This window comes from Typha latifolia, chromosome 9, assembly GCF_019914945.1.
Source record: "Typha latifolia isolate L0001 chromosome 9, TyphaL0001v2, whole genome shotgun sequence".
Classification (NCBI taxonomy): Eukaryota; Viridiplantae; Streptophyta; class Magnoliopsida; order Poales; family Typhaceae; genus Typha; species Typha latifolia.
In genome coordinates, this window is record NC_133094.1 from 9,441,279 (window position 1) to 9,468,483 (window position 27,205).

Here is a 27,205-nt window from a genome sequence, read left to right on the forward strand (position 1 = left end):
TAATCATTAATTAATTACATCTGCCATCAGTGCTGGGCCGAGCCCAACACTGTGCAGAAGGACAGAGAAGGAGCTGAGGAAGAAGGAGAAAAAGAAAGAAAGAAAGAAAGAAAGAAAGAAAGAAGAAGAAGAAGAAGAGAAGAGGAAGAGAAGAAAGAGAGGAGGTGAGGGAGGAGGTTGCGGACCCGGGCCGGCGGGGAGGGCACCGGCCGCCGCTGGCCAGCCAGCGGCCGGCATTGGCAGCTCGGCTCCGACGATCCCAACCTTGGGCAAGATCAGAGAGAGAGAGAGGGAGAGAGAGAGAAGGAAAGAGAGGGGGAGTGAGAGATCTCACCGGCGGCGGCGGCGGCGGCTCCAGGGAAGGTGTCGGTATAGATAGAGAGAGTAGAGTGAGAGGGTGACCGAGAGAGAGAGAGAGAGAGAGAGAGAGAGAGAGAGATTTAAAGAGAGAGAGAAGGTGGTGGAGGAGGAGTAGTGGCGGCGCCGGGGCCCACCGCGGCCAACTGGCCACAGCCGGTTGGCTGCGGCAGCGGCCGCAGGCGCGTGGCGCCCCACCAAGCTGCATGAGCATGGGCACGAGGCCGGCCACAGTGTGGCCGGTCGCGTCGTGCCCATGAATTTTCTTTTTTTTGGGGGGGGGGGATTGGGTTGTTACACTCACCTCAGCGGTGGTGGTGGCGGCGGCAGTGATGGCGACGACGGCAGGCCGACATCGGTAAGAGAAGGAGAGAAAGAGAGAAAGAGAGAGGTGATTGAGAGAAAGAGAGAGAGAGAGGAGAGTGAGAGAGAGGCGGTGAGGAGGGTGTGACGGCAGCGATGGCGACGGCAACGGCGGCAGGCCAGCGTCGGTAAGAGAAGGAGAGAAAGAGAGGTGTCGAGAGAGAGAGAGGTGATTCAGAAAGAGAGAGAGAGGCGGTGAGGGAGGTGTGGCGGTGGTGGCAGTGACAGCGGTGGTGGCAGCAACAGCGGCGGTAGGCCGGCGTCGACGAGAGAGAGAGAGAGGGAGAGAGAGAGAGAGAATAAGTGAGAGAGACTGAAAGAGAGCGAAAGAGAGGCGGTGAAGGAGGGGAAGGGCGGCAGTTGCGGCAGCGGCAGGGCCCACCGCAGCCAGGCTGGCTATTGTAGGCGCACATGGCGCCCTCAACGTGCGCCCACAATCTACATGGCACGAGCTCGTGCCATGCAACACTAATTTTTTTTAATTTCTTTCTTTTTGTCTCTTTTTTTTAATTTAATTTATATATTATTATTATTATTATTATTATTATTTTTAAATCTGGGTTATTACAATTTGCAACCCTATGGACCCTACTAGCGATGAATGACACTCGATTGATAGACGCGAGGGATACGTGGTTTGTGTCTTCTGATCAGACTGTGAATAGTCTTACCTCCTAGAGAGTTTTTCTCATATTATGTATACACATTCTATTTTAGCTTCTAACATAATTATATAATCTTATATAAAGATGATTATAGTCGAATATATTTTATCATTCATTTAATTAATCTAATCTTGAATATGAATATGCTGTTGATATCCATATTCGGCTTGGCGCCAGCCGGGAAGAGAAGCAGCACGCAATTCGGATGCAATTGGGATGGCAATTCACCCGGCAATGGCGGGTAGACTCTAACACAACCTTCATAATGCCCACGGAGGATGAGAATAGGTGGTGGTGGTGGTTTGCCAGCGCATTCTTTTGCTTTCTTCAATTGGAGGCACGCGGGTTAGAGTTAGTTGATGACGATTGAAGAACGGAAACTTAATGCCAATACCGATGCCAGAGAACCATGAATTGTAATTAGAAGTTAAATTATAACACAACCTTTTAATTAGAAATTAATAGATAGGTGAAAGACGAATTTCACAAAGTTCAATTACACTTATACATATGAAAGCATGTTGAAGCATCAGATCAGTTATTTGCCGAGGTGCAATCATGTACATAACTAAGAATCCATCTACCGGATTTGAAAACTCCTAACGGTGAAAATGATACAAATGAAAATGACATCAAATAGAGGATTCTATCTGCTTCATACCCACAAACCACTATAAGCATGTCCGAAACCAGGAGTCTCTGTATTTAGAAAAAAATTTCATATATCATCCTACTTTTTAACGAAATTGTAGTTTACGTCCTAAGTAAAAATATTTTATTTCTAAAATTACTAAAATATCCTTAATATGACTTGGTTGATGGTATATTTATATTTTTAGTATAGTTAACTTATTGCAGATGTTAAGTTTAACTAATAGATCTAACAGCAAAATATTTTCTGCATATATTCGCTAAATTATATGGCTCGATTTATAAATAGTGAAACTGCATGGTGTAAATTATAATTTTATTAAAAATGGGTGTTATATGCACAAAAAAAATTTAAAAAAAATGGTTAAACTAGTGGAGAAGCTAGGTCACTTCCACTTAGCACTTTGGCATGAATGATTCAAGATCATTGCCTTAAGAAAGGAGGGAGGCACGAATCTCGATGGAATGGAATTAATTAAACTTAACCCAATAAAAATCTAAGCTATACCGAAATAAAAATGCTAAACCCTAGCTATACCTAATGTGTGGAGAGATAGATTGTCAGGAGAGGAGAATAACTTTTTCTTTTTTGTTGGATCTAATTTGCCCGAGGAAGAAGTAGAAGAGAAATATAAACGAAGATAAGAAGGAAACTAAGGGTTTTTAATTATTTTTAAAATATATTTAATTTTGACAGAATATTTCTATTTGCCCAAACTGTGTTATTTAAATCTAACATAGGGTGTTCTGTTTTTGCATATATTCAATAAATTATAAGATTCGATTTATAAATAGTAAAAATATAAGGTATAAATTGCAATTTAGTTTAAAAAAAAAACATGGTGTCAGAATGCAAATTTTTCTAAGATTAAGTATGCATTTCTTTATATTTGAAACATTTGTCAATGTTCAAGACGGTTGAGACATAAGACAGTGATAAATACTAGCTTATCCAACATCGTAGATAACTAGTAAAATATTTAAGAGTTGTTTGGTTGAGCGCTTTTTCTAGATGTTGCATCAATATTTAATAGAGGTAGTATCTGAATCAAGAATTATTGCTTGGTTTAGTACACCAAATTTAAAAAATAATATTTTAAAAAACTAATTAAATTTATATCTAGGCTTTTGGCTATTGACATCCACTTTGATCAAGTTGCATCTAGTCATCTCAATCTAACATCTCAATTCCAACCCTCTACTCTCATTCCTATCCTCTAATTCTAATTCATCTTTCCTCTCCTCTCTATTCTTCTCTAATTAAACATCGTTTTTACTAAATACATCATTATGAATTATAATTAACCAAACATGTGTTTAATAAAAATACAGTGTTACGAAATACAATCAACCAAACAAGTCATCTGTTAATATACCTTTTAATGCACAAATTTATTTTTTTAAATACAAGAAATCAAACGGTCTCTTAGTATGTATACACCATCAAATGACCGGATGATCTCGTCTAGTGAAGAGTATACAGGGCTTATTGAGCCAAATTAATTTTACTATTTAACGTCCATGTTTATATTTGAAGATAGACTAAACTTTAGTAGAGGCAAAAATAAAGATAGATTTACTGACCTAGATGGTATCACTAAAGTTGCATAAATGCAGGAAAAGGCCAATATCTATTTTTCGAACTAGAACCTAATGATTTTATTTATTTATTTATTTATTTATTTTGAAGAGAAAGAGTTGCCTCAAGTTGCATCTGAAAACCAATCCACCATTACTAGCAATGCACAAGTAAATTCTTTATGTATTATTCCAGATCAAAGTTATTTTTTGAAATTTTTATGCATTAGTTTAGTTCAATGAATCTTTCTAAAGAAATGCAATAGTATTCCCCTCTCTCTCTCTCCATACACAGGCACAGTTCCAAGTCCCTTTTATAAACCAACTTGTAGTGGGCCCAAAAGGAAAGTATGTTTCCTTTTACAACTAAAGCTCTATCTATTAAACTACAACCAGTGGATTCATACTATATAGCTCTATCTCAATCAACACTTCCTAATAATTTTACATAATTAGATGTACACAAGCACCAAAACTGCACCTAGGAAAATTTCCAAAGTAAAATTCAAGCCAAATTATACCCTGTATGATATTTAATCAGGGAATCAACTTTAACAAACTTCCACCACAAATTCAGACATCCCCTCAGTTTGTCCAGAAAGCATATAGCATTCACCAGTACAGCTACCTTAGGTTTATGTTTCAGCATACATATTATTTGACATAAAGCAAGACTTCTTAGACATAACATATATCTTATTACCCATTTATTGATACTTGCCTATTATGTGAGCATCTATTTGTCATCCAGATCATTTAGGAAGTCCAGGTCAAGATCATGGTCCAAAGCATCTTGCAGTATCAGAGGCCATGGATCATCCCCATAAGCAAACTTCTCTATCATATCGCCAAAGTCTTCCTCTTCTACAATCTTCGAAGAATTTGCCACTGCATTAGCACCTGACTGTTGCCCTCCAGCAGCAATGACTGACTGCTCAGTACTTATCACAGTATCTTGTTCAGTAGCAGCATTGTTGTTTTGTTCACCATAGCTCGGAAACAAAGGAGCATTAGCTTCGCAAGAGTTTTGCTGCAGTCCAACATTAGTAGATCCAGTTGACTCAGCAGAGAAGCTACCATCATAATAAGGAACTTGGAAGTCAGTGGTGTAATTCTGCATGGGCTGAGAGATTACTCCAAGTGATTCTGAGATTGGAGCTCCTTGAGTTGGATTTGCCATCATGTTCCAATTGACCTGTGGATCATTTGGATAAGGCCCCATATTATTTATATCTGCATAAGGGTTAGTGTTGAACATTGAAGGCAATGTCGCTTTCGAATTGAATGGATCGATTTGGGTCATGGGGGGTGGATTCTGCTGGTTATAGTTGGATAAGTAGCTTAGTTGCGCATAAGGATTATGTTCAGGGTTCTGAAAAAAATTATTGCAGTTAACCATAGGACCGCTTGATGCACCGACGTGAGGAACAGATGGCTCAAGTGATTCCTTCTTTTTCCGCAAGCGATACTTCTGCGTGCCAAAACAAGAGAAATTCAGGGAAAAATAACAGCAAAAGACATGAGCATACAAGTTATTATTCTACAGTTGTACATAATAAATGGATGATGAATTACCTATTCAGAAAGATCACAATTTATGCCTAAAGTTCTGCTGAAGTGAGATGTTTCTAGTTTTACTGATTGTGTGACAACTATGTTTGTTTACTTCCAGTAGAGGATGAACTTACATAATTGGAAATGCATCATCTTAAATGCGCCCATAAGTGACAAGTTTCTAAAACTTTCTTGATTAACTCGTGGACGAGCATATCTTTCTGATGACCCGTTCATGATAAACTCAAGATGTACATATAAGCGACAAACTTTGGATGCACATACAAATGACAACCGTAAGATACGCATATAAACGACAAATTTCTACTTTTGTGCTACGACAGATACTATCATTGTGGTGTACCAGTTTGGTGAACCTTCATATTTCAAGTTCCTCTTCGTTTCTCAAAAACTTGCTGATAAATTTTACCGGGTAAAAATAAAAGTAATATATCTAAGCACTAATTTGTGTTCACCGATTGTGTGTGCAGTTTCTGTGCGTGTAAGTAGAGATACATGCATTTCATCACACAGATTTTACGTGCCAGTTTGTTAATTTATTTTACTCTGTAACTTACCAGACAAATATTTTTGAACAGGTATTATAGAAGATCAGTCAACTAAATAAAATCAGATAGATTACTCATAGTGAGAGCATATATATGAAGAACAATACATGGATTGAAGGTGAAGAATATGAGACCTGTAGGTGGCTGCTAACATGCTTTCTTTTTAGGCCCTCAATGTTCATGAACTGCAATATCCTGCTTGGAACAGCATCTGAAGAAAATTTTCAAATTAACCACATTCTATATAATGAAGACAACATTAGTAGGATCAAGACAAACCCAAGAAAAAGTATTAAGACATAAGATTAATTTCAGTTGAGCAAGTATCAGATGTCCTGACCTTCACCTAGTATCCGGAGAGCCTCAATGAACCTGTTCTCAAGAAAGGCATTCCACATAATGTGTCTCTTTGGTTGATAGGGCTCCTCATCTTCGTAAAGCTTTTTACCATCTATACCTTTTTCACATTTGCACTTGCTACACTTCGGACATGCTGCTCTCTTCATTTCCCTCTCATTGGAGAAATCTTGCTTGGAGTCGCCTTTATCAATCGATGCACAATTTTCTTTAGAACTTCTGTTTCTTTCTATGTGATTATCTTCTAAGTTAGGTCCCCTACTCGAACTTCCAATGCTTTCTCTCTTATTAGAGTACTGCTTCTTGGGGATAAGATGTTGCCATAGGTTCTTCACAGTACTGATGTCTAATGGTTTCTTCACAAAGAAACTTGCTCCAAGCTCACAACTCTTCCTCATTAGCTTCATTCTACCATCAGATGACATCACTGAATTTCTCACGAAGTTAATATACGGAAAGTAAGATTAAAGATAACTGAAAAGAATTATTAATTGAGTAAGGATGCACTTACTAATGACAGGGAGATTTAGTTGTTGCTTGACAATTTTGAGGAGCTCAAAACCATCCATTTCTGGCATATGAACATCAACCAAAAGGAAATCAAAGTCGCAAGCATGCTCCCGTAGAATTTCCAGTGCAGAAAACGGGCTTTCACAAGTTTTCACTGAACGATAATCAGGTTAGTCAAATACGAAAAAGAAAAAAAAATCAGAAGGATAGTAATATAAGAGGAGGTAGATAGTACAAAACATAACATGCAAATGAGGAAGAAATAATTACCCTTTCAAGTCCTTTTGCCAAATTAACTAAAAGAATTTATTCAGTGATTTTGTAATTACCGGTAGATTATATTTTCTCTTTTCTTCCATGCTGTATAACCAATAACAAGAAAATAATTGCAGAGACCGGGTGTAAAGAGGAAACAAAAAAGTGTAGAAAAAAAACCTTCTCTTAAGAATTTCAAACAAAAAAACTATTTAAAAGAAAAACTACTTGACTCCCAAGAACAGATATCTTAATTGACTAATTTAATTTTGTCAAAGAATAGATAAGCATCTAAAAAAGAGTGTCAAATTAGTATATGCAAAGCCAACATTTCCATGTCTGAAGAGCAAGAGATGAAAGGTACATGAATCAGCTTTAGAATAAAATTCTCAATGACAGATGTATGGAAAAAAAGGTGAGAAAACTCAAGAGAAACAAAAAACTTGGTGCATGTCTTGATCTTGAAATGCTACCATCTTGTAAAGATTAGAGATAAAACCATAAGCAGGAGAGTATCAAGAATACCTCTATAATTGCATGATGAAAATTGCATCTTTGCCTCCTTGAGAAAAACCTGGTCATCATCAATGATCAGAACTCTTAGAATATCAGGGAAGTGTTGTTCTTCGTTACTACCATCCATGGAAATGAGGAATAAGAAAACAGGAGAACTCTAGGGTCGCTAGGACAAGAACATAGGATGTGAGTAGTATGCACATAAGTGCATATTTATAGAAGGATGAGAGAGAGAGAGAGAAACACTTTTACTGAGTTGGAATAAACAGAATACATATGAAACTTGGACCTTTCCTTTTAAAGAGTAGGAAGTTTTCTCTGATATGCTTGGTCTTACTACTTTTTGTTTTAAATACTCATTTCTTTTCCATTTAGAAACACCTGCTGTTTACAGATAGATACACCTGCTATTTTCAATTTTTGCCTTCCTCATTTTGTGAAAATTTGCTGGCTCTTGATATCTCGACGGCCATTCGATTTCTTTTTTAGCATATCTTATGAAAACGACAAGCGACAGATACCTTTTTTAGATCCACTATATTCTTTGAAATATACATTTTTCCAAGGTCATTACTAAATTCTCAGTACACAATATTAGCATTTCCTTAACAAGTAACTAACTTTGTAAGATTCTTAGTAATTGCAATTACTGAAGTACAATAAATGCAGTTGTTCCTACTTACATGATTAATTACAAGGTTAAAAGTTTGATTCATATTAGTAAAAGAGAAATAGAAATGCATTAGTTTGTCTTTTAGGATATAACATACACAGAGAGAAAACTAGACACTTGAAGATTTATCACAATTGCAGATCAACACAAGACCCTAAACAACAATCACAAGAGAGAAAATTTTCTTCTCAAGTTTACCAAAATTGTTGAGTAGATTATAACCTAAAAGGCACATCTTTAGGTTTTGCAAAAAAGACATTGTCACTGTGTTGAGTCCAAAAGAGGAAGCTTGCAGCAAAAGGGTTAATAGTTTTCTCTCAGCAGATGGCAAGGTGGCAAAGATTTTTTGATAACTGATAACTGAAAGAGGGAATCTGAAGGATAAGATGCTGCAATATGAGCCTACACGTTTTGCTCACTGCTGCAATGCAAACGCATGCAACATTAGACCTAAACAATTCAAAACTTTATCAAATTGCAACTGAGGATTTCTTTTGCTTTCTTCTTTATGAACTCAGCACTACTTTAATGCAAAGATGTGCTGAATGGGATAAAGATTTGTCATTTTTCATGCTGGGAATGGATCAGCTGCATAATTTCATGTACCCAGGGTACTTCGTACCCCGAGTCAGCCAATCGGCGGGTGCCAAGTACTCTTTTTGCAGGAAATTCATGCAGTAGGAAATGCAGATGATCTTCCCAACTTGTTTTACATAGTAATTACAAGCTGCCAATTAAGGTGCTAGTACATTAGTTTGTTTGTCTTCATTGTAATTATGAGTATAGTAACTGGTTTATCCTCCAGCTATGGTAGTAATTGATTAATCCATTGTTTGATTATATTTATACTTTGATAAAGGTCAATCAATGCATAAACCAAACATTTATACTATTATAATTTCTACCATATAGAAAGGTGCATAGTGTAATGTGATACTAGGTCACACTACAAGGGGATGAAAGGGTAAAAATGTATCTAAACATCTTATTAGAGGAGCTGAAAACTAGCTTTTAATTACATTTACTACTCATCAAGATGCTCAATGTGTCAAAAAGTAGAACCTGTACTATATTTATATGATAAATGTACCCCTTATGTCAAAAGAAAATTATTGTTCACTATAACTTAATACATAGGAGCAAAATTATCTTCATCTTCCTAGTTAAGACAGACTAACAATTGTAATTTAGTTTCGACCAATATGGTAAAGTGTAATTTCCTCAAAAGTTAAAAATCATCGTTATCTAACAGACACTCATTTCAGTCAAATCGATAGTAAAAGGGTGTTCGACACAACAAACACAGTTAGTTTTTCCTTTGTAAATTAGGCCTGTTTTGGTTTTTCCCTTACATGATAGAGAATTTTTATTATTTTCTTCCAACTTTCTCTCAGTCCATATAACAGAGAGAAAGAATTGTACAAGTCCTTTATTAGCTATATAAAATACATTTTAAACTCGATTAGACATGCTAGAATTCTATAATAATATAAAATTTTCTTCTCATTCATGCAGTAAAAGGAATAACCAATTGGACATACAAATAATCCATATTAATTAAAACTCATCTTTTTCTTTCTGTAACCAATTACTAGTTCCCGATCACAGTTATTAAACATGTGTATTTTTGCGAGTTTCACAGTTTTATTACATAATCTATAGGTATTGAATACTTACATTTTCTGTTTCATAATTTTATTATGTAATTCCCAGATATTGAACACTTGTGCTTTTATGAGTTTCACAGTTTTATTACATAATTTGCAATTATTGAACACTTGTATTTTTATTTCGTAATTTTACTACGTAATTCACAATTATTAAACACTTGTATTTTTGCAAAATTTGTACTTTGTTTCCCTAGTTCCTAGTTTGTCCTAGTGTGTAGGTCAAAATTAATCTATGAAATTTATAAGTTTACCTATATAAGTTAGTAAACATTTATTATTTTGGTCTATTAATTTTATATACCTTTTTTTCTCTAAAAAAACATATTTTTTACTTTTCCATATTACATCAAAGGTAATATTAACATTCCTAGCCTAGTTTACAATCAAATGCCACATTTTCCTTATCCTAATTTAAGCTATCTAAATCATGACTAAGAAATAGGGCTAGCTAGTTATATTTTAAACTCAAACGAAACAGAGCTCAGTGGATGCATCTCTCATCAATACAAAACACAAGTCTCAGCAGTGCTGCTAGTATACTAAGAAGTCAAATATACAAATGATGACACAGGAGAAGCAGAAAAACATCCAACTTAAATAACTTAGAGGGAAACCACAGTCAAGTGTGATACTTGTGGTGATCTAGAAAGATAAACAGATTGTTGTGTGGTTCGTCTGTGCGCGAAATTTACAATCCATCACTGGCCATCTTCAGAACCGGTGGTAGGATGATAACTGATTGTAAAGTTCCTAGAAGTTCTTCACAGGAATTTCCTCTTTTTAGCAGGTTCTGATTTATTTCCTGCTAGCAACGAAGGAAAGAAACTTCACTCAGGCAGAGCAGATAAAATATTTCTACTTCTAAGAATTCATGCAGCATAAAAACATGAAAGATACTATTAATGTCATGCGATTGCTAGACAAATGCTTAGAGGACATTGAAATATGCATGCTCAATGTATACTAATTGTCTGGTACTATAAGGATCTGTTGCATTTATAGCAAATCAAAGAGGTTTTGATTTTATGTCCAACACAATAGGCATCCCACAGGTTATGCTGCTGTCAGATGTGGATCATGGAGAGAAATCAGTTATATGTATGTCTGATATTTTGGTTTATATGTGGTAGATTCTCATGATGTATTTCATGGGATTGTAATGGTGGTTTATTTTGGCTATGCGACACATATTGAGGGTGGATATTATTTTGGTAGTAATGTAATTGATAGGTGGTAGATATTATTTTGGTCGTGATGTAAAAGTTGTCTGAGACAAGTTGGGGGAAAAGTTTATAATGAAACAAATGGTATGCATCTTTTAGTCAGAAAAAGAGAAAGAAAAAGAAATCAGTTATATCCCCATTATAGAGGAATTGTCTCCCAGGCTCAGAACTCATGATCAAGTAGATGTAAGGAGACAAGCCATGTCGTCCCACTAAGTGATGCCCTCTAAGCAGCAAACACACGACGGTCCAAGATATTTATCAAAATGGTTTCCATATCTAACTCAATGAACAACACAGAAAAGTTGGCGAAGAACATCCACTGCAATGGATTCTAGTAGATCTATAGATTTGCAAGGGTGTACAGGATCAAAATGTGCTACTATAATGCAGAAATATTACAGAATTCTATAAAATATGAATTGCTTTATTTAAATTAATCCAAAAGGGCCAAGCATAGAGAGCCTTGTTTACAGTTCTCAATATGGAGTTGAGGAATTCCTGATAATATAAAGAGATACTAAGCTATCCAACTTTATGTTATAGGCCCCTCAACATGCTAAATTTCAGATGTCTTTCAAGGATGATTGCGTGAACAAGAAATTCCAGCATGCTCCAACTTTCTTTTTCTTTTTTCTCCAAGCTACGCACTAGCTTAAACCTTAAGGGGACATGCATCCACCACATGAAATGCTAAACCAAGGCCACCATGGGAAATCGGAAATTAAATTAAGTCTAGTAGATCGATGCATATCTAGCCATTTACTCACTGATAGCCTGATAAAATACATTTAAAAAGCTGTTCAACAAATTATACAAGAATTTTGAGCTTCACGATTATCTTGTGCAGGAAATAATACAAGTTCTAGAAACATCCTAGCAAAACTTAGAAATTGGATGTCAAAAGAAAAAAGTAGCATGTGTATAATATGCACTAGGGATAGGCACAGTCAGCTAGTGCCAGCACAAGCCTTAAATGATATGGAGCGACCCTGCTCATTTCTTAAAGTCACTGCAAGACTTGTGCTCAGCTCTGGCCAAAACCAAGCTTAGCTCTGCCATGAATATGAGACCTTAGGTCCAACAATACCAACATCAGCCTACTTTGTTGGACAGTAAGGTCCAAATATTATCTTGTTTAAATAGTCCTGTTTCTAGGGTGGACCATATATAAGGTAAAATCCGATAGTCTGCCACTGTTGGGCTCTTATAATCTAACTATTGTAGGCTTCCTAATTAGAAGTCTGATCTAATTTTAACAAAAAGTCTGCATTGACAATCCCACAACTACGCTAACCAAATTTCTGAAAGTTGGATAAACTCACATGGATAGAATCTACTCAAAGCAATTTAATTTAGCATATACTAGTCAAAAAAAGAAAAGAGGTCACAATGACTACATGTAAATTACATGGAAAATATTATATTATCTTGTTTAAATAGTCCTGTTTCTAGGGCGGACCATATATAAGGTAAAATACAATGGTCGGCCACTGTTGGGCTCTTATAATCTAATTATTGTAGGCTTCCTAATTAGAAGGCTGATCTAGTTTTAACAAAAAGTCTGCATTGACAATCCTACACCTAAGCTAACCTAATTTCTGAAAGTTGGATAGCCAACTCACATGAATAGAATCTACTCAAAGCAATCTAAGTAAGCATATTTACTAGTCAAAAAAAGAAAAGAGGTCACAATGACTGCGTGTAAATTACATGGAAGATATGACATCCAATATCAGTATAGATGACCTCAATAAATGTAATCCGTGTTAAGAGGGACTAATAAAATATCAACATCCACAAAAGAATATACCAATAACATTTTCATAAAATCTTCCTCCAATTTTGACATGATTATATTGAAACAAGCAAACCTTTGTTTGGGGATTTCAACGAGTCCGCACCAGAAATACCAATAATAGAACCATCCTGGAAAGCAAAGAGTTAAAATTGTAAAAGGCACAAAATAGATTATGAAGAAAGTCCTTTATCAGCAGATTTACTTAAAAGTAATAGGCATGATAGCAAATGACGGAACCAATCAAAAATGAATGATGTGACAACTACGCTTCTTCCAGCAAGAGTATATTGTAATTCTTTTCTAACTCTGGAATCATGGAAACTGGTTCTTTTAGATTAAAATTCAACCTCTCTATACAAAAATCCTGCAAGTTGGATTATGATCCGCAGCTGTGGCAGAGTGATGATTTTTTTATGTTGGAGGAAGCAAAAGAGGGGGAGGAACAGGGAGTAAGGGGTGGTGGTGGTTAGAGGACTTCAGCATTTCAGCATTTCAGCATTTCATTTTCCATAGATTCAAACAAGATCTAATCTACATGTAAGAACAACAAGATCAACAAATCTTCAAATTACCACATTACAGTTTTCTAGGGAAGTTTATTGCATTAACTCTTTGCCACTAGAGCAGCTAGAATAGTGGTATCCTGGGGACCTGGAAGGAGACATGCCACATGACACAAGTCTTCTTGCCGCATAATATAGTCATGGTGCCATGACTAAGGCACTGAGTAGCAGAGAAACGCATAACAGGCAGATGGAGGTGTAGGTCAAAAGACAGGGAGAGAGAAATAGGTGATGAGTTATGGCAATGGTGCAATGAGGGTACAGTAGTTGACAGATGGTAATGATGGTGCTGTGGCTAAGGCACGGATGTAAGAAGAAAGAAGGAAAGAGGTAAAGTAGTTTCCATCATATTAGCACCTTAGCTGACTCAAAACTAACCAAAACTCTATTGAGTCTGTAATATTCACACAAAAAATAGGCTGTCGCATGCGAAGCACTTGCATCATCGTTCTCCTCCTCATTTCCTTCTCTTCTCTTCTTTTCTTCTCCGACTCAGATTAGAGTCGATCGCTGAAATCCTAGAAGGCCAACCATAAAAAAAAAGCAACCCCTCCTCGAGGGGCATCGGAGCTTCGTTCTCCTTCTCTCTCTTCCTCTTCGCTGTCATATTCTTTCTTCAATACTGAAGTCATCGTCGTCGTAATTGGGACGTTGGAGCGCCGCTGGAGCAAATTACCATCACTAAATGAGTTGTCAGTCCTCTCCCATCCCACAAATTTAATTTGGATTCAATAAGGTAGATTGGAAATACAAAAATTTTGGGCGTCTGCAGTTTCGGCAAAGCTCGTCGACGACTTTGGGTCGCCACTGTCCTTTTACCAAAAGTTTTGCATAGTTGGCCTTCTGTCGTGGGTACTTCCTTTAGAGCGTTGTGGCTCGGATCACCGCCGGCCTTGGACTTCATATTAATCATCGACGATCAACTTGACCTCCTCCTTTCTCAACTACGTGGTTGCGGTAGTGAGGAGCCGTCGGGGGATCTTTGACGGCGGTTATCATCAATGGTTCTCTCTCTCTCTCTCTCTCTCTCTCTCTCTCTCTCTCTCGTTGATCCCTTCAAGAATAAAGAAGGCAAAACTCGGGCAACCCGAGTCTCAACTTTATCCCTTAAGGGATTTGGGTCGAGTTTGGATCTCAAACCCAAAGGACCCAACTAGACTCAATTAGTTTCAATGAGATTGGACCTAGTTTTATAAACCCTTGTTTTCTCAAAATATATTTACTTGACTGGAAAGATAAATAGTAAGTTAAGTAATAAATCCTTTGATATTGTCAGTCGACTAAGATTGGCCTTCGGCCCCCTACGAATAGAAAAACTTCAATCATTTCTGTTTGTTTGAGGGGATAAAAAAAATGAGACCCGCCTCCATTCTGGATACTCCATTCGGGGACCAAAAAAACTTTCTGATCATTTTGCTCAACCAAAGTCCTTGGAGTTGTACGCATCATGGTCATCGTTCCATCATTAATGTTAATGCTCTGTCCAAGCTATTCGACCATTCCCTTTTTTAGAGACCATGAACATGAGTTTCCAATAGAAAAAAAGGTGATGACTCCTCTCCCTTTTCCAAACCCCATTTATATTGGATTTCTAGGTGGGCTCTATAACCCAGCCCAAGCCTTTAGGCTTGAATTAACCCATTTTAATAAATTAATTAGATTTAAATTCAGAAACTTTGGTTATTATTAATTAAATAATAGTTTATTTGTGGATGAAGGTAAGGATTTGCACTTGTATCAAATTAAAAAAAAAAAAACCTAACCCAAAAAATTTATTCTCCCAATGCTGAAAACACCTTCCTCTCTCTCTCTCTCTCTCTCTCTCTCTCTCTCCTCTTCTCCCTTCTTTCCCCGTTGGAGTTGCATCCTCGGATTGGAGTGTCGGAGCAATTGCAACTCAACTCATCATTGAGTCCTCTCCCACCCCACAAATTTAAATAGATAAGAAAGTTAGTTTGAAAATACCTAATTTTATTGTGCCCGCGGCTTTGTCGATGAATTTGGCTAGCCAATAGCTTTGAAATGCTGCCGCCTGTGTAACAGAGTCTTGCATTGTTAGCCTCGTGTTGTTGGAGCTCTCCTTTTAAATCCTTGTGGCTCGAGAGGTTGTAGAGGCGAGCTTCATAGTCATCGGCCATGGAGTAGTGCTTGTCGATGTCGGCCGCTCACCCGTGGATGTCTCGTAGGAGTTGCCAAGGTCATGAAGGTAGCGTGGATGTCTTTGGCGTGGCCCACTGACAGCGCTATTGCCCGCGATAAGCCAGCGCATTCCTCTCCTAAGAGAGAGAGAGAGAAGGGTTGCGTTTAGGCTAAACCCAATCAATTTGGGTTTTAGGTTCGGGTTTGGATTTCGGATCTAAGGTAGACCTGACCCAACCAAATGGATATTAGTTGGGCTGCTAGTGGTCCAATCGATTAACAGAAATATGTGGGCTGCACGCCAACCCAACCCTTTGGGCTTAGTCTAGCATATTTGAACAATTTCATTAGTTTTAAATTTCAAAAATTATAATATTGGTTAAATATGAACAATTTAAGGTGATGATTTTTCTTAGCACGTGAATTAGATATTTTAGTCGTTTCACCTAGACACGGATGAGTAGTTTACTCACACCTATATTTGTCTAGTACTTCATGCATTTTACCAAATTACATTTTTTTTTGTGTGCAAATTAAATATTATACTTCTGTGAGCAAATTAAATATCATATTCTATGTAAAATATATGACTTAGTACATTGCTATACTTCATGCAAATAGCAATTTTTATTGAACCTAAATATTAGTGAAAAAATAAAATTGATAAATGGAATGACTTACATAATAGTCCTGGCATAGATAACTTGTGACTTTTTATAGTGACTCAAGTCTACCTGATAATCTAAGAGAGTGTCTTATTTTAGATCACTACGGTGAGTTTCTTAGATGACTTGATGGGATTAGGGAACAATCTCATATTAGATCGAAACTTTCTACAGTGATTCTAATTCTCCCAATAATTAGTGAAAAAACAGAGTGTGTTTATCGCATAATGATACCTTCTAGTAACCCTAATTGATGGATTAGATATGAGAAAAAACTTTGAGCTTCATCTCGATGTGACTTTTAGTAGATATAGATCCACAAGGTGATGTGATTCGAACCACACTGAGTCATCTCGTACATGGATACGACCTATGGACCCCTTTCATATTTTGGCTTCTTAGTTTTTTTGAAAAATAAAAATTTTGGCTGTCACGTTCGAACACAGGGAGGTCGTATTCGAACGTCTGCATACATTCGCATAAACAAAGAACGTGAATTGCCCATTTGAACAGAGAAAGTCGCATTTGAATGCTTGCATATGTTCTCACATATAAAGAACGTAACATACCCGTTCGAACACGCTCGGCGAGAATGCACTGTTTCTGGATTTATCATTCGTTTGCTTGTTAGGTTAGCCTCTTAATATGTGGAAGGCAATCTTATTGGGTATCAAGGAATATTGAATTAACATTTCTTTTTTCTCTACTCTAAATCTTCTCCCTCCTCCCTCAAACTCTAGCTGTGTGCCATGTCGACACCGGTTACTCCTAGCATTCCTCGACTGTCTGGTCCTCCCTCCTCAGGATCTCGACCACCTCCTCCCCCCTATTTTCTCACCCAACAACACCTTGTGCAACCATTCCATCACCACCGTCATCTCCAACCACCCTACCTCAGCCTGTTTTTGCCCTAGCTACAGTTCGAATCTGCGAAGGACATGAATATCAAAAACGTAGATCAGGAAGATAAGAAACAAACTCATCTGGTTTCGTAATTTTTTGACTATGGGAGAATATTTAACAAATATTTCTCTCCGACTATGCGGATTGCTTCCTTTCATCCGAGCTTGATCGGGTAGCTAATGTCAGTTCATAACACAAGGTATTGACCCAATTGAGATATATGACATTATTAAGATTAAAGATATTTAGCATACCGACATTAAGCATGTTATGAGATATAATTTAAATCATTATTATTTGTGTCGCTATTATTACTGTTGATATAAGCATGCTTAGTAAATTGTCATTCTATATCGTTGGATTTGAATTTATTTAAAGTTATGTTTGTAAATTTTGAATTTACTTAGCTTTGAAGTAGATTCCACTCACTAAGTTTTGGCTCATAAGATTCCTCTTCTAATATTTCAGGTACTGGTCAACATGATGACGGAGCGAGATGCACCAGAACCTTTACCTCCACTTAGAATTTAAACTTTTATCTTACAGTTGCATTAGTAGCAAATGAATCGACCGAGGAAAGAGAATGGAAGAAACACTAGACATATCCCATACTTCTCACTCCCATCGGCCATTCATTTGATGCTCTGCTCCCGAAAAGATCAACCAGACTAATCAAGACGTGGCCATTTGTAAGAGAATGAGTATTTGTATATCTCCTCATAGCAGCATTCAGCTGCTCCAATAGGCTTTCCTCGCTCGACCTTTATATTCTAAACTATCTATTATCTTAGTTTGGTTAGAGTTACATTAGTATTGATATTTAGTCATTTCTATTATTGTTGGAGTGTATTTATTATAGTTAAATATCCATATTAAATTTCTTGTCATTATGGAATTAGAAATATTATTTGTTGAGGCTTCGTGTATCTCAGTGTATTGAGCTACATGACAGGTCATGATTTCGATTTCGGATCGTGAGAGACAATATTATTAGGTTTTTTAAACCTTATATGGATGATGTATATAAGCATTAAAAAAATCTAATATTTAAGGCCACTTTTTATCATCTTGGAGAGTTTTTTTGAAAAGTTGATCAGCTTCAGATGGAAGGTGCTTCAACCATTAATCTACACATCTTCAGTTTTCAGATCGTGGAGCATAATGTTTCAAGGGTTACTACAAAGACAGTCAGATCAATTATGAGGATCATTAATATTGAAAACCAATCATGGGTTTGAACGAGCAAGACAGTTTTAAATATAGTCATGGGTATCAATGGGTATCTGTAAGTGTGTCTTGTAAACTGCAACATTTGATTAGTTATTGGTTTCAGATCTGAGTTTGGATCAATAATTTTTTATCTGATTTTAGATTTTTTCATGTAAAAACCTGATGTTCATCTTTAGTTATTTCTGCTTTATTATTTATAATATTTTAATAAACAAGGGCTCAAAATCACGCATAGGGTTTTTAAGTTTTTCATATTTAGAAGGGAAAAAAATCAATATAGCTAAAGATAATATTAACTATTAAGTTTATGAAATCAAAGAAGAATAGTCAGGTTGCTTTGAAAGCAGGAAAAGTACTTTATCCCCACTTGATCCTATTGTTGTATCAAACAGGTTGCTTTTGTGAGATAGCAGATGAACAGACTTGTGATGTGGAAGTCCTCTAATTGTTTCTGTTCAATCGTCAAAGTAATAGGCTGGTGATAAAATAACCTCGGTAATTCACTTCCAGGCTGGGCCTTAAGTAATTTTCACCGGTATGACACCAGTAAAACAAAGTTGTAAAGACAAATAAGAGGGACTGCCGTCAAGAAGTCATGATGATATTCAAATATCACAGGATTGCTTAGTGACCTATGGTTCTGAAGATCATATCTCAATCTCCTAAAGATTCTCCTGACATAATTTCGATTAATGTAGATTCTAAGTACTATATTTAATCTGTCTACTCAATATTATAGATTTATTTCAGTTTCCTACGTTTATGCTGTTAAAAAGATCTTCTTTAGAAAGAAATATATGTATTACTATCTATAAATTAAGCTTGCCCCCGAATACAGTTTCCTTTGGCATACTTCAATAATCATATTTTTTTTCCTGAAAACTGTTTCATATTAACAATAATGTGATCAAAAGATGCCAAAGAAAATGATTGATGGTAAATTGTTGAACCATTACCTCTATAAATGCAAAGGCCAATGTTCAATTCCACATTAACAATAATGTGAGCAATTGATGAAAAAGAGAAATTGCTTGTACATTGTTGAACCAATATAATGATATATGCAAAGGCTAATGAAATAAATAAATGAACCGCACAGAGAGAAGTTAATCACAAACCGAGTCATAGATTATTTGTTGGTACCCCTTAGTTAAAGCAGGGACTATCACTCGACCTACAAAAAGGAATAACTCTTAATAAGCAACCAAAGTTAACCCTAAACATGTCAAGTGGAAGGAAATATGTTTGGGAAAGCTATCCTTCTATTAAACGAAAATTTTATCTGATCTAGATCTTCTCAAATTAAGAAATTTAAATGCAAATTTTACCTGATCTAGATCTTTTCAAGTTAAGAGATTCAGGCGAAGCAATAGACAATTGCATGGCCTTATGTCGCGTAAGTGGAGATTGAACCTAAAAAATGTCCCAAAAAAAAAAAATGTGATTTCATATACACAATTAATGGTAAATCGTATAAACTGAAAGATAAATACTAAGAAAATATACGGAATCAATTTAACTTGGGAACTTTTAGTCTACATCTAATAATTGTGAAAATAAATGAAAGTTTAATGCTCATATAAATTCTCATATGATTCCAACTGAAACTTTAAAGTACAAAAACAACACTTGGTATACTAGATTTTGGGAATCAATGAATATACATTAAGCAAAAAGTAGAAAAGGCATAAAGGAAAGGCTAGGGTTTCAAGAGAAGCTTGAGGGACATAATTTAAGGGTTATCTCCCACCCAATTGAGAAGCGAATGCCTGTACAAGTGTACATCGAGTCCCTATCCATTTTCAGTTGAGGGCACAAAGGTTACTTTTCTGTTGTATAAAATCTTTCATGTAGAGAAGGGAAAATAAATAGAAACAGGAGAGGAAGTGGTCACAATAATGCAGAAGAATGAACAAGAACCTGGTCAGAACTTGTAGGCGGTGGACAAGTGGCAGAGCTGCAGAAAGAAGGAAGAAGGGAGAAGTAGGGAAGAGAAAATGAAAAGAAAAGAATTTCTGCTTTCATTGTTTGCTAGAATATTGTGTCTGTGTAGAGAGAGAGAGAGAGAGAGAGAAGGCTGGTGGCCAGTGGAGGTGGGGTCAACATACCACCTCCTATGGCACAGTTTTGGGAGGGACATCACCTTGTACAAATTTATCCTTCTTCTAGTGAAAAAAGACATGTTCGAGTCCATATAGTGTAGTGATCATGAAGACTCCAACTGAAACTGTGAAAAGCTCCCCTGGGAAGGATGCGGTCAATCTACTACATAGTACATATGTTGTATGCATGCAAAAAAAGCAGTCTAGCAGTACAAATGTTAAAAGTAGCATACATATAATCTAAGTACATATTATGTTGAATACTTGAATATCCTATAAATAATAAACAGATAAATAGGTAAAGGTAGCTATAAATATATGTCAAGAATCATCTTCTTCATCAAACTCCTATCCATGAAAGGGATGGTACTTTTACAATCATATAACTATTCAAGTATACTAATAAGTAAATATTTCCAAGATATATAATGTCATTTACAATCCACCAACAAAATATTAATTATCAAAAAACTTACAAAGAAACATAATATGTCAACAATATAGTTTATAGTTGTCATAAGGATATGCATGTGACGATATATGCATATGAAGGCCATATATAGTTAAGCGGCACATAATGATAACATAATGGTTTTGTAAGGAGACTAACCCTCACCGGGTTAAGTGGTAAGTGATGATGTCACGACAAAGAAGATAAGAAAAAGAAAGTACTGAAGGACAAGTGGAGGTCTGTCAAAGAACAGTATGAAAAGCGACATGTTGGCAATGTTTGTTGAGCTTAGGTGTGTCTTACATTTCACTTGTCTCTTTTCCATCTTAGCTCGCATTAAGGATAGCTCCATCACACATACCCTCGATCCCATTGATACATTCACTAGGCAATCATTTGTTTCCTAGAGAACCCCAAAATAACTCTCTAGGATCTATCCTCTTTGGTTTCCCAAATATAAATCAAAATATATTCAACGTAAATCTTTCTGCTTTCCTAGACATTGTTTTCAATCTTCTTGATAGATGGACAGTTTCAGTAATTGATTTATTTGACATCTAAGTAAATAGATTTTCAAATACACCCATTTCACATCTTAGCAAAAAAATATGCATAATATCTTGGGCAATCTTTCTTTTTTTGTACTCAAGAGTTAAGAGTAAAAAGTGGATCTGAACTTTTAAGAAAATCATTAGGAAAGTTAATTCCATTTTAAATTTGAACTCATATAGTACTCCCACTGTTAATGTCCTAAAGGCATGTAAAAGTTATGCACAAAAATCTGAATGTTAGTTAAGAAGAATGACCAATTTACTAGAAACTAAGTAGCATAGATAATCTCGAAGCAGGTTAAGTGCATCACTTACGGCTGTCAGCCTGTCACAACATGATCTTCTGTAAGAAACATAAAATATGCTCCTCATAATAGAAATACATGCATATAGTCATTACTCATTATTGCATACTTGGGTAGCATGTCTGACATTCACATGCATGTTAATAATTAAATGTATATTAGTAATTCTACATAATGCTTCGATACTGTGTTATATATGTCTATACTGAAACAACTGTTGTTTATGAATGATAAGGTTGGGCACAACAATTTGCTTACAATTTCAACTCCATTTTAATAAATAAAAAAAAAGCTAAAATAGATATATAGTTGCTAAAATAAATAGATAAAGGCATGCTTGAAGCCTTGAACAATGCAGATTAATAACTGTAATATTTTTAAGTGGCTCTATTAAGAAAAACATGAATGATGATTCATGAAAGCAACTGCAATCCAGTCAAAAAATGCCCCCAAAGAAAAAGAAATACATCTAGCAATAAGAACAAGGCTATTTGTCATATATAAATTAGTGTTGTAACTTACATATGAAGATGATCTTTTAGTTCTCCTTCCCATAGCGTGTGATGCCTGATCCCTGCTCTTTTCCTCCACTTCCAGAACTTCGGAATGAACTGCCTGTTTTGGAAAATGTTTCATCTTTGCCCAAATATGGTAAAAGTTATATAATTTATCTAACTTAATGAGGATTCTTTTGAAATTCAGATCAATTCAACATTAGGTACCTTCGTGGATTTAAAACTTGAAAGCTCCCCTTCAACATGATGACAATAATTTTCTTGACGTATGGAAAATGAGGAAGACACATCTTCTTTTGCCAGCAACAGGATTTGTGATCTTGTTCTAACACCTTCCATTCTAATTGAACCCTTCAGCGATTCTTTGGCATCAGAACTAAGAGTGGGTTTAGCAACATCACCTCTGGCATTCACTGGAGTTGCATCAAAACTTTCTGGATCTTTCTGTTCTAAAGGAGTGCCTGAATTATGTGTATTCGCCACTCTAGATTTTTTGTCCTGATATTCTCTTTGTAATGCAAAATTTCTCAGTTCTTGGCCAAGTTTATGATGTGAAGTATCTGCATCTTTTGGTGATGACTTAACAAAAATATTTTCACTCCCTGATTCTGCTGGGTTTACAGAGTTTTCTGCATTTGAGCTCCCTTCCACAAAATGAGGCATTTGATGAATGACTCCATTGTCTACTAAACCAGAGTTGACCAAGTGACAGTCCTTCTGCCCTCCTACATGTGTCAATGAACATTCCTCCTGCAATGTAGACCTGGTACCTGCAAGACCACCTGAATCAATATGCAACAAGGATTCATTTGAGACGCTCTAAAGTTAAAACAATCTTCTAGAAAATGACCTGCACACACATCATCTCTATCAGACACTACTTCAGAATCGTCAACTGCATGGCCTTCAAAATCATGACCAACCAAGGGAGCAACCTTTCTTCTATTATCAATATCATCATTAAAACAACCTATGTTCACTTCAAGTCCACCACCAAGTATTTGTGTTTCCTTTGGCAAGCGTGAAGAACTTTGAAATGTAGAGTTTCCAGAAGTAAGATCAAAGAGCTTTTTCAAACAATCAACAAAGCCTGCCAGTATAGTTAACAAGGAATAAGAGAACCCACCAATTAAAAATCAAGCAATTGAGTTGCAAAATGTGAATCCTTGCCTCCAACTAGCTCGCTGGCACCAGAGAACCTTGCTGGAGATCTTGTAGGATTCAAGTTTTTACTGAAATATTCATCTGCATAGTAATCCCAATTATAAGGAAATCCAATCAGGAAGTGGTTGCACACCTGTAAACATCATGAGATAGGCGAAACATATAAACCTTAAATTAGATCACCAGTTACTTGCACACACACATATATATAAATATTTGGCATTTGTGCTAAATCCTAACTTGACTCTTTCTCTGTAAAATACAAGTGGCATGACCCTGCTTCAAGCATAATAATGCTTGAAGAGAACGAATTTGCACATTGACAAGTCAAAGCTAACTGAATAAGATGCTAGAGAAGGAAAGACTACACAAAGAATAGCACATGAGCAATCATTTTAAATACTTTCTGAAAAGAAATAGTAATATCAGAAATATCTACAAACCTCAGGAGGAAAACCATTCTCATGCATACGGTCTTTGTTTACCATGCCCTGAATTATAACAGTGACCCCATCTGCAGTCTCAAGAGTGTATGCATTGCATCTTTTAACAATAGGTGCAGAAGTGAAAATTCTAATTGCGTGTTTCCTGTAGATGATAAAAGAGCAATCATAATACATAAAAAGATTTGTCATACTGTTGACAGTAGAATTAAATACCAACTTTCTTTCATGATGAGAACAAGACCAATGTGCACTCCAAGACACGTATATCTTTCAGCCAAGATGAGTAAGATGCTTAAAGCTAAAAGACTATTATAATTACTAAAACCTTAGCCCCCATTCACTTCAAAAATAACAAAAATTCTTATTCCAGAATACCTCTTATTCCAAATTAACAGCTAAACATTATATTAGTCATATTCCAAATAAATATTATTTATCAAAATTATATCTTATACCACACACTAACTCAATTACTAATTTACCCTTGATTTGACTACAACCTCTTTTAAATATTTTATTATAACTCATTATTCATCTTTTGTCTCTTTCAAACATCTTATCATAAGTTATTACTCCTCTCTCCTCTCTTTCAAACATCTTATCAATTTCTTATCATAATTTATCACTCGTCTCCTCTCTCTCTCTCCTCTCTTATCATATTTTTTATTTTACACTAAATAAACAAAATTCAACTTCAACAGCATAAATGTCAATAATTTAATATTTCATAAAAATAAGCACATTTTGGAAAATATTATTATTATTAAATATTATTTTAATTGTATATACTTAAATATAAATATAAATATTATAAAATTCTTAATAATATAGTATTAATTGGTATAATATTTTTTATAAATTATCTTACTATTAAAATAATTATTAATAACATCAAAAATATAATATTAATAAATTAAATATTTACTCATAGATAAAATAATATATTTACTATTTAAACTATGTATTAACCTAACTAAATATTTATTTCTTTAAATAATAAAATAAGAAATTTGGGAAAAAAATTAATAATCTCATGTTTTAAGCTATAAAATAAAAAATATATTTTCAATGTAGAATAAAATTTTATTATTTTCGACTATAAAATGTAATAATATTTGGAAAAATATTTGTACGCCTAACACCCTTGCATTGCATACTTAGTTAGTATTGCACACCTATTTTAGCATTGCATATTTAGTTGGCATTGCACACCTATCTTAACATTGCAACTCTATTGACATTGCACACTTACCTTAACACTGCATACTTAGTTATTAATAATTGTACACCTACCTTAGCATAATAACATTGCACACTTATCTTAGCATTGCATACTTAGTTGTCAATAATTGCATACTTAGCGCTATTGCATTGCATACCTGCATACTTAGTTATACTTCATCTCCCATCAATCTATTTTATATCAAATCGAAGAACATTTTAGTAAGTTTTTCTTATTTACTTTCACTTTATATCACATCAAAAGTAATTCTTACATCATTATTCCATAATACAATTAAACATAACAATAGTTATTCCTAGAATAAATCCCTTATTTTAATAATAATAAATTAGACTTTGCTATTCCTATTCCACTCTATTCTACATGTGAACACAACCTTAGAAAATTTACCAAAAATATGATAGAAATTAGTCTAGGTCCAAGGGCAGAACAAGAATTACTGAAACCAGAAACCAATAAACAAAAATGTACAACCTTGAGAGGAGAAACCTATAAATCATATATAACATTTCACTGAGAAAATTTACAGTAAAATGACTTTGACTATAACTAAATTAACAAATGTGAATAGTATACCAGTAATTTAAATTAATTAAAAAATAATAAAGAAGGCCTTTACAAGTTGGAATACATCAGATAGGTCGCATCGGTATAAAATAACTAAATAAGAGTGCTAGGGTCACAGAAAGATTTCATTCCTCCAAGCATCATCTTTTTGCCCTACTTTTATCCTCCTCTCTCTATCCCTCCCCCAAAGTCAATAAATGGTGAATAGTATAGCAATAGATTAAGTTATAGGCCAGTATAATTAATTAACGATGCAATAAAGGCCTTATATGTTGGAATACAAGTAGGTCCAATACTCCAATTGATAATTGAGGAAGAGGTTTAGACTTCAGAACTCTCAAACCAATCATACTACAGCTGAAATTGGATCATATTCAAATGAGAAATTGGCATTTGCAAACCTAGTTCCACTTTATCTCTCTCAAATACAAGCTCGGATAGGGCTATCAAATGGATGCTAAGTTCTACGATTCTACCAATATCTGTCTGATAAAAATAAAAGTATCATTTAGACATTACTCATGTAGCATATCGAGGGATTTTAAAGACCAACATGAGGAGAGAAAAAAAAAAGACAGAAATAGTGGTTAAGTTATGGGTAGTACATTATTCCTCATAACAGAAATTAATCTACTTGAAAGGCAGACATCTAGAAAGTTAAAACACACGTCCATATAGAAAAGTTACCGAGATAATGGCAAGCATTCAAACTTACAATAGAAAGTAGAAGATTGACTCAGAGCAGGTGGAGTTGTGCTACATTTTGGAAAAATAAAATGTGTGTTTCATGGTTGAACTACAGAAATCATGAGCTCAACAATTTCTATAAAGAAGAGGAGATCATGCTGGAAAGTAGATAAAAGAACCAATAAGGCACCATCCACTGCAAATCATGAACAAGAAGGTAACTCGTTCTAAATATAAAGTACTGCAATTGCACTAAAAAATCCTACTACTAATCTAGCAAATTATAAAATCCAAAACGAAAGCAAAGTTCATTTGGTCCCCCAAAAAAAAATCGCAACTTCCTTCCAAACGACGCATCCAGCATTTTCCACTCAAAGAACTACTACAACTAGAACTATCATGCAACATTTTTTTTTAAAATAATAATAAAAAAAACCACAGCAACAATCCCGTGAACGTTTACCTGCTGGCGAAACCGACAACGGAGAGCCTTTTTGTGCCGCATTCTCCTTCCGCTCTGGCCAACCACCAGTCGCCTAGTAAAACCTAACAACTCCAAAGATCCAAGACAGAGACTTTTTTGGATCGCAATCCGGGAAAAAAAAAATTGGGGGGAAAAAAAAGAAGTATATAAAGCTTACACAGTTCTTATGGGAAGAGACGATGGCTCCGGACGAGGGGGTTCCGGTGGTGGGGATCGAAGGGTTGAGAAATGGAGGGGTCGTAAATGGCCTCGCTTCCTCCTCTTCGCCATTGCTACGTCTAGGGTTCTCTTTTGCCCCCATCGAAACGAGAGAGAGAGAGAGAGAGAGAGAGAGAGAGAGAGAGAGAGAGAGAGAGTGTATGTATGTGTGTTTGGCGCCAACGAGGGCGGAGTAGTATAATGCGATTCTTTCTTATTCTCGCCCGTTCCTGGGCTTAGTTCAACTGTG

The 27,205-nt window shown here is 35.6% G+C and overlaps 2 protein-coding genes across 6 annotated transcripts; both read right to left on the reverse strand.

The window, feature by feature from the left end:
• Positions 1 to 4,118: 4,118 nt before the first annotated feature.
• On the reverse strand, positions 4,119 to 10,488 carry LOC140795825 (two-component response regulator ARR2-like). The gene is made up of 6 exons (XM_073148619.1): positions 10,351 to 10,488; positions 7,385 to 7,433; positions 6,606 to 6,758; positions 6,078 to 6,521; positions 5,872 to 5,948; positions 4,119 to 5,085 (listed from the first exon to the last, which is right to left on the reverse strand). Exons 2-6 carry the CDS (start codon positions 7,410 to 7,412, stop codon positions 4,351 to 4,353), a joined length of 1,437 nt encoding a protein of 478 aa, XP_073004720.1. The 5' UTR covers positions 7,413 to 7,433; positions 10,351 to 10,488; the 3' UTR covers positions 4,119 to 4,350.
• On the reverse strand, positions 10,221 to 27,163 carry LOC140795824 (uncharacterized). 5 transcript variants are annotated; one of them, XR_012110358.1, is made up of 11 exons: positions 26,915 to 27,121; positions 26,737 to 26,819; positions 23,774 to 23,918; positions 23,337 to 23,463; positions 23,017 to 23,256; positions 22,374 to 22,936; positions 22,174 to 22,262; positions 19,571 to 19,655; positions 19,361 to 19,416; positions 12,816 to 12,870; positions 10,221 to 10,520 (listed from the first exon to the last, which is right to left on the reverse strand). XR_012110358.1 is itself a non-coding variant. In XM_073148618.1 (11 exons), the coding sequence occupies exons 1-11, from the start codon at positions 27,056 to 27,058 to the stop codon at positions 10,480 to 10,482; spliced, it is 1,632 nt and encodes a 543-aa protein (XP_073004719.1). In that variant the 5' UTR covers positions 27,059 to 27,163; the 3' UTR covers positions 10,221 to 10,479. The 5 variants fall into 5 exon arrangements, 4 of the variants coding, with proteins under 4 accessions (XP_073004719.1, XP_073004718.1, XP_073004717.1 ...); XM_073148618.1 differs by having other exon boundaries at positions 22,174 to 22,266; positions 26,915 to 27,163; XM_073148617.1 differs by having other exon boundaries at positions 10,221 to 10,523; positions 22,174 to 22,266; positions 26,915 to 27,133.
• Between the last annotated feature and the right edge of the window lie 42 nt (positions 27,164 to 27,205).